At 53.6% G+C, this 11,587-nt stretch overlaps 4 protein-coding genes across 4 annotated transcripts; 3 read left to right on the plus strand and 1 right to left on the minus strand.

Annotated features, from left to right (window-relative positions):
* Positions 1 to 2,072: 2,072 nt before the first annotated feature.
* On the minus strand, positions 2,073 to 3,216 carry V2A60_008874 (glycosyltransferase family 32 protein; the record flags this gene model as incomplete). Its single annotated transcript, XM_083260144.1, has 3 exons — positions 2,073 to 2,606; positions 2,682 to 2,837; positions 2,908 to 3,216. The coding sequence occupies 3 exons, from the start codon at positions 3,214 to 3,216 to the stop codon at positions 2,073 to 2,075; spliced, it is 999 nt and encodes a 332-aa protein (XP_083116270.1).
* A 3,242-nt stretch (positions 3,217 to 6,458) lies between these two features.
* V2A60_008875 (uncharacterized protein) lies at positions 6,459 to 6,731 on the plus strand (the record flags this gene model as incomplete). The annotated part of the gene is made up of 1 exon (XM_083260145.1): positions 6,459 to 6,731. One exon carries the CDS (start codon positions 6,459 to 6,461, stop codon positions 6,729 to 6,731), a length of 273 nt encoding a protein of 90 aa, XP_083116271.1.
* A 204-nt stretch (positions 6,732 to 6,935) lies between these two features.
* Positions 6,936 to 7,565, plus strand: V2A60_008876 (uncharacterized protein; the record flags this gene model as incomplete). Its single annotated transcript, XM_083260146.1, has 1 exon — positions 6,936 to 7,565. One exon carries the CDS (start codon positions 6,936 to 6,938, stop codon positions 7,563 to 7,565), a length of 630 nt encoding a protein of 209 aa, XP_083116272.1.
* Positions 7,566 to 8,563: 998 nt separating this feature from the next.
* V2A60_008877 (uncharacterized protein) lies at positions 8,564 to 11,379 on the plus strand (the record flags this gene model as incomplete). Its single annotated transcript, XM_083260147.1, has 3 exons — positions 8,564 to 9,305; positions 9,477 to 10,424; positions 10,544 to 11,379. 3 exons carry the CDS (start codon positions 8,564 to 8,566, stop codon positions 11,377 to 11,379), a joined length of 2,526 nt encoding a protein of 841 aa, XP_083116273.1.
* Positions 11,380 to 11,587: the final 208 nt, after the last annotated feature.

Here is an 11,587-nt window from a genome sequence, read left to right on the forward strand (position 1 = left end):
GTAGTCATCGGAAGGCTTCGCACAAGGACATGAGCTCGACTATTGTCGATATACACCTGCTGGATGACCGAGCTCTGTTGCCTTTCTTCAAACAACATCTCAGTTTGGTGACTTTTAACAAGATATAATCTTAGTTTTCGGCAAAGTAAAGACAGAAAACTAAACCATGTCCCTGGGTCAAGATCGGACAGATAATGTCCGTGGCATGAGGGTGAGAGCACAGGTGCAAGCTCTCGGCCTGTCGCATCTGAAAGCTAGCTCGAAGTGATCCGTACGACAGGCTGCTCAACCAAGCAAAAGCGACCAGTTCACTAGTTACCGATAGGCATATACATACTGTCTAGTGTATTCGAATACCATCAGTTGACGCATCTCTGTTTTAGGTGCCTGCCTTCAGTCAACAACGACGTAGAGAAGCTCAGAGGTAACATCTCGGCTACCGCAATTCAGCAATCCCGATGAATATTGAAGAGAATTCGGATCTTCACATCTCCCCAAAGACCCGCCAATACCCTTGATAGGGCTGCTAGCGACAAAGGCATCACCAAGGTGGCAATTCGACGGGCTTGTATTTGCCAGTTGCCCGAGTAGTGAAGGAAGATCGCTTATGCCATTCACGACGGCATAATCGCCCGCTGCAGCTTCTCCAGTCGAATTGGAGCCCAGTAGTGCAGAGCCGCCAGTGGGCACTTCCACTGGAAGCTATCCAGGTGATGCTCAAGTGCCTAGACAGGCTACGAACATAACATACTTTCTCCTCCTACTGCTGAGATATCGCCTTAATGATGGCACCTTGACAAGCACTTTTGTAATTTCCCCATAGTCATGATGTTTTGAGTGGAAAGTTGTGCGCTTTTGACCAGTATGTCTGACCCGACAAAACCTGCGCCAGTATGACTTTGGTCCACGCACCGCCGCGATGCTTTCAACGAGGATACTAACAATGAAATTAGGCACTCAATTTACGAACATCAATTGCAGTCCCATTATTGGTGTCTAATCCAAGAAAGCGCATGATGACGCGCTCGCATCGAGACGGCGCCAAAGGGTTACAACTGCCTGCGCTTGGTACATGTTCAACCAACATCCTCATGGCCCACGACGAGATTATGAGGAAAATGAATCGAATCTCACATCGAACTCCATCTTTCCTTCATTATCATACTAGGAATTCGCATAAATTGCGCTACTGTACTGGTCGTCGCATCACTAGCGGCGCTCTCGGATGGGCCGGAGTTGACTGTCTGCCCGAGTCGGTCCTGAGCAGAAAGGGCACTCTACGGCCAAAAATCACAACGAAAAAAAGACACAGAGAGTCTTGCTATATCAAATCCGTTTGACCCGAAAATGGGCAAAATCTTTGGTTTGCAAGTAAAAAATAGAGAGCAACTGGTGGCTCACATATCTGATACGTGGTTCTCGGTGAATTAGGGCACGTCTCCAAGTCATCCCGCACCCATTCCCACACAGCAGGAGGCCCAAGAGCTCGAGACAACGAAAGCGTGTAACGTGAATGGTCGCGTTCGATATCAGCAGGGCCATGCCAAATTCCCCCTCATTGGCGGGTAGGGGCTCTCGGTTCGCCGGCGAGTGAGACCGGCATGATCGGAAGCTGCGGAGCTGCGGCGCCGCCACTAAAGAGAACCAAACTCTTGGCGCTGTAGGGCTGGCCAATACCAGGCAAGAGGGGGGATTGCCCTAGCTGAAGAGTGCCGATTTAGGCAATATGCTGATATTTCACAGCCTGTTGGTGTAACTGCGTAGAAGCTGTACATGCAAAACGTGTGGTGTTGGAATGTGGAGGTTGTCCTACTCTCTCTTGTCTCATTCTCAGCAACGTCTTATTCTCTTTCTCAAGACCCATCTCACTTGTTTTTTTTTTTGGTCGGGGCAAATAATCTCTGACTGATATCCGGTTTAGCGTATTTTACCTTGCCCTTTCTTCTTTTCAACAGCCTTTTTTTTTTGTGGTGAGCTCTGGAGACACGGCAACGCGGACGGAAATTTGAATATGGAATTGAATCGCTCAAATGCTCAAGATCGCTAACATGCAAAATTTTATATATGGTAGACTACACCCGATTCGCTGAAACGGAAACCGGCCTGTAGCCCCTCCGTCGGCGCGCGCACCTCCTCCGGAACAGCTTGACGCCGAGGTAGATGCCAATGGCGCAGCCCACGACGCCGCTGACAATGGACACGACCCAGTGCTTCCTGCCAAAGACGAAGATGTCGACGGGCCAGGTGTCGGCCCTGCCGCCGCGGTAGCTGCTGAAGAGGGACCACTCGGGCGCGCCGCGCCACCGCGGCATGGAGAGGCGGGTGAGCCAGTCGGACGCCCTGCCGTAGCGGAACAGCGTCTGCTGGCAGTTCTCCCAGTGCCAGCGGTCCCAGGCGGCGGTGAGGAACCAGCGGCCGGTGCCGTACAGGACGGTCAGGAACCGGAAGGGGTACCAGTGCGAGTACCGGGGGATGGTCTCGGTGACGTCGACCCAGAACGGGTGGTTGGGGGCGCCGCCGAGGACCTTGTCGCTCAGCGTCCCGCGGCGGTGGTCGGCGATGAAGGCTGGGTACGGCCGTAGGCTTTCGAGACTGTGGACGCAGCCCTGTGAAGGCGGAAGCACGTGTCAAATGATGATCAATTGGTTGAGACGAGGAGCAGGTCGGTTGCGCCAACTTACAAAGTCTAGGTCAATGTAGATGCCGCCATAATGTCGTAATATAAAGTATCGAACCGTGTGCTCCCTTTGGATGGGATACCTAAAGTTTTCGTATGTTTCTATGAACCAGGGATATTCATTTCGGATAAAGTTTCGTGACTCGTCCTCTGTCCACAACTATAAGTAGCGTCACCAACATTAGCGAGAGAGACGACCTCAAGATTGCTGGCGCCTGACACCTGCGCACCTTGTATTCCCAGTCCGGATTCGTGTCCCTGCACGACTGGCGCTGCGCCTCCCACTCCGGGAGCGGGTTCGACTCGTTCCCCAAACGCCGCCAGTTGTGAAGGACCTGGTGGATGATGCGCGGCACGTTCTTGGGCTGCTGCTTCTGCACCCTGAGACGTGCCAGCGCTTGGTCTTGACTCAGAGGGTAGCCCGAATGCGGCACGAACAGGCGCAGGAAGCGGCCTACGCTCTCGTACGAGCTGTAAATGACGGATACGACGACCGAGACGAAGACAATGACATAGAGGAATCGACGTCGGCGGTTCATCGTAGAGGGAGGACGGTGGTTTGCGAGCAGGCGGCCTGGGAGGCAGCCAGCGTGGTGTGGTGCGGCTGCGCGTCGTCGCTACGGTAGAGCAAGAAGAAAGAGGTCTTGATGCTACTTTTTTTTCCGAGATTCAGAATGGAACAGAATGGCAAGGGAAACGACTGGATATGTAAAAAGTGTATATGCGGGGGGCGTTGCTTTTGGACGGAGAAAGAGACTGATTGCAAGAACAAGAAACTACAACAGAAAGAAGGCGCAAAGAAGTTTCACGGCGAATGTGGGCAGTAATATAACAGAGAAAAAGAGCAGGGGGGGGGAGGATTCTCGTGGGACCCGGGACCAAAGAGGCCACGGCCAACTTCAGGGTGTTTGATCTCAGCCTCATCGTGGTATCACGCTGGTAAGTATCAGTAGGCACGTAATAGTAGGCTTCGCACGAGTTGGATGGGCGGGGGGCGGCGGCGGCGCGCTCTACCAAAGCGGCAAGGGCCACGCAATGCCTGGTGGATCGACGGCAGAAAAGGAAAGAAAAGAAGGAAAAAAAAGCGAGATGAGAGACGCAATCCGAGGTCAGGCAAAGAGCGCCCCTATGGGCCGCAGCGAGTAATATGAGCACTAGGGACCATTCGGGGGGTCCGTCCCCGCGCACATCCTATCCCGAAGTATCATCAGCCCGGGGGGGGGCGTCGGGGGCGGTGCGCATCGGACTGACTTGTCTCGCACACCCGTACTAGTAACAGGGCGAGAGACGCCACTTTTTTTTTATTGTACAAAGGTTCCCTCTTTTCAAGTGGGCAAGATGAGTGGACACGTCGTCTAATAAGTAATAGTTGGTGGCGGCCATTTGGGGGAAAAAAAGATGCTTGGATTGGATTGGATGGTCGTCCCCTTTACGAGGCACGACGAGGCAACAAGAGGGGGGGACCACCACCCACCCACGACTCCACGAGCAGCAGACAGACCCTGGCACGTTTTTTTTTTGCCGAGTACTAAGTAGCCCTATCATCAGGCACGCTAGAAATGTCGCGTGAGGGTCCAATGCAGGGCCTGGAACATTTGAAACGCTTCTCAGCGCTGATGCAGAGCGTCTCGTGCCTGGCGAGTAGAGCCTGATACTGAATTTGCAGACTCCAGCCTGTGAACTAACTCAACGGCACAGTCCTCGTACAGCATCCCAACTTTCTTTGCCCCTACCTTATATCTAGACGTGTCCACGCTACTAGGGTCCCTGGTAATCGTTGCAATAAATACCCTATGAGACCCTGACCCTGGCGAGCTAGTTCCCCGTTCTTGGCCCTCTGAGTCTACCCGTATATTAGTACCAATACTCCGTACTCCGTTATATGCAACGAGAACCGGGAGGGAGTGCTGACTGGTCCAAAAAGGGAACCTTGGTGACATGAACCCGCTACTTGTTAGCTACTCCACCGATTTTTCTCCACGGAGTAAGTACCTCGCTCGTTCTTACTCTGCAGACTGAAGTCGGCAACTGACTTGTCACTGGCTTCCCACTAGTTAGGACTAGCCCCCTTCTATAGTAGGCCGAAGAAACGGGTTCTTGAATAAGTACTTATCTGCCAGTAAGTAGTTGCTAGATGGCACATGGAGCCCTCGATTCCTTCTACACACGTTGGTGATGTGCGCTTGCCATCCGCTCAAAAGAACCCGCGATTTGCGCTTGATAGAGCTGCGTGACATGGAACCAAGAGCAAGAGCAGCGCTTCTGGAACGTGAAACACGATGCAGGAGTGGCATTGGCCGGGGGCCAGGCACTGGAGATGCAAGTCGTCAGGCACAAAGGAGGCTCGAGAGACCCCCCAATGGCATCATTCGGCAATCATGATTCCGCTGTTGCTCACGGTGACTGTTCCGAGAGAGATGACAACGGTCCGGGCATGAAAACTATACGGAACTGGAACACGGAGACTCAATCGGCATGAGACGAGCAATCAACTGATGCGGGTAATTATTGTTGGGCAAGAAGCATTGCATCATTGGGGCGTTTGCGAGTCTGCGGCATCGACCCCGCCACAGCGCCTTTCTTCGTCAACAGTTGAGCGGAACTGTTTTTTTCCCCCCAATATTTCGGGAATCTTACGGTAATTGTCTTGCACCAGCAACAATGCACGAGTCAGAACCGTGTGAATGGGGTCTTGTTTTACAAAAGCTTGCGTCGCACTTTTCGAAATATACTCTCTCGGTCACGCAACGCGGACTACTGCTCGTTTTGCGTTTCGGGGCCACCAAACACGAAGAAGGAGAGCAATGCTGCTTCTCCTGCTCTCGATGAGCACATTTTGCGCCTTTGTACCGGCCAAAATTCCATCAATTTTCAGTTCTGCCATTTATCTAGACGCTCGCGCAAGATCTGGCTGGACCGGCTTCTTAACGGGGTCCTGCAACCCAATGCTCTCAGATGGCGCGGCTGGCGACTGACTCACTGCAATAGTGATGCCGTGTCGTCTGGACATTCAACGCCAAGAACTGCCGAGCGAGTCTCCTTGACTGGTCCAAAATGGCAGCATCGAGGAGCGCAAGTTGAAGAAGAATGTGGATGCTGGTTTCAATACATGCCAGATGCCATCAACACACACACACACACTCTTGCGAGTCTGACAGGGTGGGGGTCCTCGTTGGCGGCCGGTGCCGGACGGAGCTCAATGCGCCCGGAAACACCAAGCCGGCGCTGGATAGTATTTTCCGGCCGAGAGTGCATGCTGACCACGTTACAATCGCAGAAGACGGCACTATGAAATGGTACTGCTCGACAGACTGGGCTGCTGAACCTACTGCCTCGGTGCTCTTTGACATGTCGACGCAAGCGTGCATTTGTCTACAGCCCATGCGAGCGGTAGTTCCACGAGCTGGAAGTTGCAGTACGCATCATCGCAAGCCAAACGTCAAAAAGTTGGAGTCGTCGGTGATGGTGTAGAGCTCAGCTCTTGAAATGCGCAGCAAGTGTGCGACAGCATTTGTTGTATATTTGCTAGAAACAGACCGGGGAAAACAATGCTTGCGCATAAAGAACATCAAAAGTGTTTGCACCATTGTCCCAACATCTTTCGTGTTTGTCATTTTCACGCCATGGTCTGGTCAGCGTCTGCAGCGTCTGAAGCGTACAGGTGTAACGTGTGAGTGACGTCTTCAGCTACTTTACGCGCCGTCGCCAGCGCGTCTTCTGGCTGCGCGCCATCATTCATGTTGGTTTCCCAGTTAGATGCATGCCTCATCGCTTGCCGATAATGGACTCCCAAACTGACGCAGAAATCCCTGACGAATACGCTTACACGCCGCTTCGAACGGTGACCGGCATTGTCAACAGTCGCGATGAAGAGGCGCCCTTGCCGCCGCGTGCACGATCGTGGGCCACAACCAGGAGAGGCGCGAGTCCCTTCAATGCCTTGCCAGTTGAGGTGCTACACGTTATCCTCGGACCGCTCGATTCCCTCTCCCTGTCTCGCTCCAGCCGCACCCCGAGGCGAGCGCACGAGCTGGTCGAGTCGCTGCAGGCCTAGCAGGCCCTCCTCCGCCACGTCGCCAAAGCGTTGGCAGCCCTGGGAAGAATGCTCATGTTGGACATACACGGCGCCCAGTTGCTCAGAGCTACGCTGTATTCGGAGAGATGCGGGTGCTGAGAGAATTTTGGTGCGTCTTCATCCCCCATCACCTGCCAGCGAGCCTGCTTCGAGTGCCTGGCCAAGAAGCAAGCCTTGTGGGAGATGCCTCGCGCCGAGGCGGCCAAGCGTTTCGATATTCCGTCCAAAGAGCTCAAGAGACTGCCAGCAGCGCGAAGTTTGCCCGGCAGATACTTGGTCATGTACGGTATCAAGCGATCAAGGCCGCAGCGGTTGGTGAGTGTTCGCGCTGCAAAGCAACTTGCGATGAAAGTACATGGCGGCACGGAAGCTTCCCTAGCCGCCGGTCTTCGATCGCGACCTGCACCACGCTTGGAGGGCACGAAATGGTGGTTTGCACATTTGCAGCGCGCGCAATTGGAATTCGAGGACCACGACACCCGCCGAGTCTTCGATCCAGACAACAGCACAAACGATATGTGCAACGGCATGGTGTCCATCCTGTTCCCCGCCATGCGGCGCCCCGGAAATGTTGAGGACTGCGGCTCGTGGTGTCGGGGTTGCAACTGGGTCGCACGGGGTCTTTGCAAACTGGATCGCGAAGTGGTGGCGAGACTTGTACCTAACCCGCATGACCCAGATACACATTGCCGCCATGAAGCTTTACGAGAGTGGTCTGACAAGGAATTCGCAGCCCACGCCAAATCTTGCCATGGTTTGCAAAATCTTGCTGAACCAGGGGCATCGAAGTCGCGGGATGCGGCGGCGATCTAGGATGCCAGCCACAAGACGGAGAACAGTCCTATGCTGGACCAGCAAGCGCTGTACCCATTTTTGGCCATATGAGACCGATTTGATCGCGCCCACAGTATCCGCACACATGCTAGCCGTCTTGTTTCAATTCTGAACAAACATGAGTTGGAGCGCCTCTTCCGGAGCTTCCCGTGAGCTATTCCAGCAGGCTCTCCGTCTATCTTGGACGCCACGGGGATACTACTGGTACCTCTGCGGCAAGTGGTCGCTCAGAATAAGGTGCCCTTCTGTGCTATGTGCGTGTGTGTAGCGATGCCACTGGTAGATACCAATAGCGTACTTGTAGTCGGTATCGCCGGTCCGCCTTTCCATAGTATCGCATGGCTGTCACTAGCGATGAGTGACAATAAATGTGGTGAAATCCATCAGATCCATCGTACACAACAGAAAAGACGCGTGAAAACATCGTAACTATCTAGCCGATAACGTCGCAGTGTGACCAGCGCAGCGATGATTACATCAGGACTAGCAAGTGCCGAAATAAGGAAGAGAAGGTCTGTGTTGATCTATGACCCCTGGTTTCGAGAATCATGACATCAAAAGGCCGGGCTCAAAAGCCTCTTATGTAAGACATTCCGAATGATAAAATGCAAAGAAAGCGTATTTTCCTCTATTTTGCTTTCTTCTCGTTTCTACAAGTCTGTATCATTGGCAAATTGGGTAAGAAGATACGTACCTCAGCTGTCACCCGGCCGCCCCACTCACTCTTGATCATCGCAAGTGCCGGTTTCATCGCGACCTCGGATTGGGCTTCCCTCTACCATCATCATCTATTGCTCACATAATAGTTGGCGCGCATCTTTCCAACCCGCGGCCAACCCGCCTCTTGAACCCTGTCCGATAGAAGCCAGATACGCGCTCCTCCGGGTAGCTCCCAGTCTGTCCCCATCCAAACCCCGCCCTAGCGTCATCCTGCTCGCCGCCTATTACGCACATACCTCACCATCACCATCGCCATCATGGCTCCCAAGAACGCATCCAAAAGACGCCAAGAGGGTGAGGACCGGATCGCCGAGTCCGAGCCACTTCTTTCCGGTGACTCCGTCGCCGCCGACGCTTCATACGGATCGCAAACGGTGACAAACGACGCTGCTAGCGATGCTCCCTCGTCGCAAGCCCCCCTCAAGCCACACCAGAGCAAACGAAGATGGCCGTCCCTGGTGGCCATGCTGCTCCTCGGAAGCGTAGTCATTGTTGTCATTGTCCTCGGATTCCTCGTCCCACCCGCTATACAAACATACATTGAAAAGGCCGTCGTCCTAGAACCCACTGGGCTCTCCCTCGACTCCATCAGCTTTACTGGCATTCGCGCCCGTGTCCAGGGCAATTTTCGCATGGACCCGGCGCGCGTTGAGGATGACACGGCGCGAAGAATCGGGCGCATCGCCATGAGAATCATGAGAACTGTGGCCGCCGAGCAGACGCACATCAAGCTCTATGTACCCGGCTACGGCGATGCCATGGTCGGTTCCGCCGTGGTACCACCCCTGGACCTTAACCTCGTGGATGGACAGAACACCTTCATTGATGTCGTCACCGATATGAAGCTTGGCGATAACGCCAGTATCAAGAAGATTGTCAACGACTGGCTCACCGGCAAGATTAGCGAGCTGGAGGTCAAGACTGCAACCGCCTTGCAGCTCAAGTCGGGATTCATCCCTCTTGGAACTCATGATATTGTGGAATCCATGGTTTTAGAAGGTCAATCTCTCTACAGCACCTTTTCTTCCCTGTACTTTGGCGAAAAATCCATTAGCTAGATACCTACCCTCCATTGTTTTATTTACATGTATCCCAGTCCGTTCTAATTATGGCTTCTTTCCCATCTCATGCCTCTCTTTACTTGCTCTGTTTGCTGACTGTTTTTTACAGCCAAAGATGCTCCTTCAATTCCCGAATACAGCATTCAGCACCTCAACTTCCACCAAGTCCCACTGGGTCATGGAGATAGCCAAGGCATTGGCGCAAATGTTTCCGTCTCTATACAAAATGAATACCCCGTCTCGCTGACTGTGCCCCGAGTCGGCTTCGAGGTTCTCATCTCCGGCTGTACGCCGGAAGATCCTAAGATTGTCGTTGGTACTGGCAGGTCCAGCACCATCGATGTGAAGCCAAACACGGAGATTATCGCCGAGGCTTCCGGCTTGATCAGCAAGTTGCCGCAGAAGCTGACGCAAGCATGTCCTGTTTCTGAGCTGTCTCCACTTGACGAATTCCTCAAGCATTATCTCGGCGGCGAGGATGGTCAGATTTTTGTGCGAGGCAAACAACCCAGCGACTCTGAGCTTCCTCAATGGCTGGGCGACATGTTGGAAAGCGTCACTGTCCCTATTGACTTTCCTGGAAGCTCATTCGATGACCTGCTCCGCAACTTTTCCCTAACTGACGTCAAGTTTTCACTTCCGAGCCCGTTTGAGCCGCAGGGCAAGCCGCGCGTATCTGGCACTGTTGTCGCCGTTGCAGCTTTACCCGAGGGCGTCGATGTGGATCTGGGGGTAGAGAGCCTCAAATCGCAGGGGAACCTCTTTTACAAGGACAAGAAATTTGGCGAGCTCAACCTGCGAAAGTGGCAAAAGGCATCATCGCGCAAGCTCGATTCCGATGCCAAGGAAACCTTGATCGAGATAACCTCTCGCGTCGACAACGCGCCGATCGACATTACCGACAACGACGTCTTTTCGTCTCTCGCAAGCGAATACATCTTTGGCTCACGCGAGATTATTGTCCAGGCACGGGCCAAATTGGATGTCAAAGTAGACACTGTCCTCGGTCCCTTGGTCATCAAGGATGTTCCTGCCGAGGGCAAAGTTCCCGTCAATGGTCCGTCCTCAAACTGGTAACCCGCCTCGCCGTTCTCTTGTCTACCTCTCCATTTGTGCATCACGAGGGTCGGGTCTTGGCGCTTCCCGGGCTGCGGACGGACACTGACGACGACGCAGGGCTTCCAGGCGACCTCATTAGCAACGTTCTGCCACGCGTCGGGGATATTTGGGTCCGCAACACGACCTCAACTGCTGTCAGGGTAGAGTGTGTTGTCAACTTTACAAACCCGACACCATACAACGCATCTATACCCTATATCAATCTACATGTCATATCTGAAGGCAACGTCCTGGCAGACGTCACAATGCAGGACCTACTGGTAGGTCAAGGCAATGTCACTGATGTCACTGTCAGCGCTTCGTGGGACCCAAAAGGCTTCGGTGGCGACGCGAGTCGAGAGGCTGGGCGTAGGCTCATCTCGGATTTCCTCTCCGGGAAGAATACCAGTGTCGCGATACGCTCACATCGAGGCAGTCTGCCAAGTCTGCCAGACCTCGGTGAAGCTCTTTCGAGAATTAACCTGACTCTCCCCACGCCTCGACTGGAGCTTCCCGGTGATGACAGCAAGCACAACAATGATTCGCTACCAGGCTTCATCCGCGATGCCATCTTTCACGTTCTCACTTCGTCTGCGACGTTTGTACTAGCCTCGCCATTGCGCCGAAACACGGTCCACATCGAGTACATCAACGCCACCGCCTTTTACAACCATACTGAACCCATTGCGCGCATCGAACACACGCAGTCCTTTGATGTGCCACCAGGCTTATCCGAGACGCCGAGGCTCGGTGTGCAGTGGTCGCGCGAGAGCGTTGGCTACGACCGGCTGCGCGAGGCCCTCGGGGGGTCGTTACGGCTGGATGCGCTGGCGCAAGTCACTGTGCGGCTGGGGCGCTGGATTGAGACGCTGAACTATGAAGGACGTGGCCTTGGTGCCAAGGTGCGACTTTGATCATTTCTTTTTTTTTTAACACGACAGTCTCGATATCTTACCTTGCTTTCATTTTGTCTTTCCTCTCCACATTTCCTTCCTGTTACAAGCGAGTTTTTATATGGTCGGTATGGCGTTGTTTTAGAGTTGTGCATTTTTGGTCAAGAACAGAACACTTGGAGGATGGTTTCATCTCACTAGACGTAGTTTTCCCCCTCCGCTGGCAGAC

This window comes from Cordyceps javanica, chromosome 6 (assembly GCF_051103115.1).
Source record: "Cordyceps javanica chromosome 6, complete sequence".
In the NCBI taxonomy this organism is placed as follows: Eukaryota; Fungi; Ascomycota; class Sordariomycetes; order Hypocreales; family Cordycipitaceae; genus Cordyceps; species Cordyceps javanica.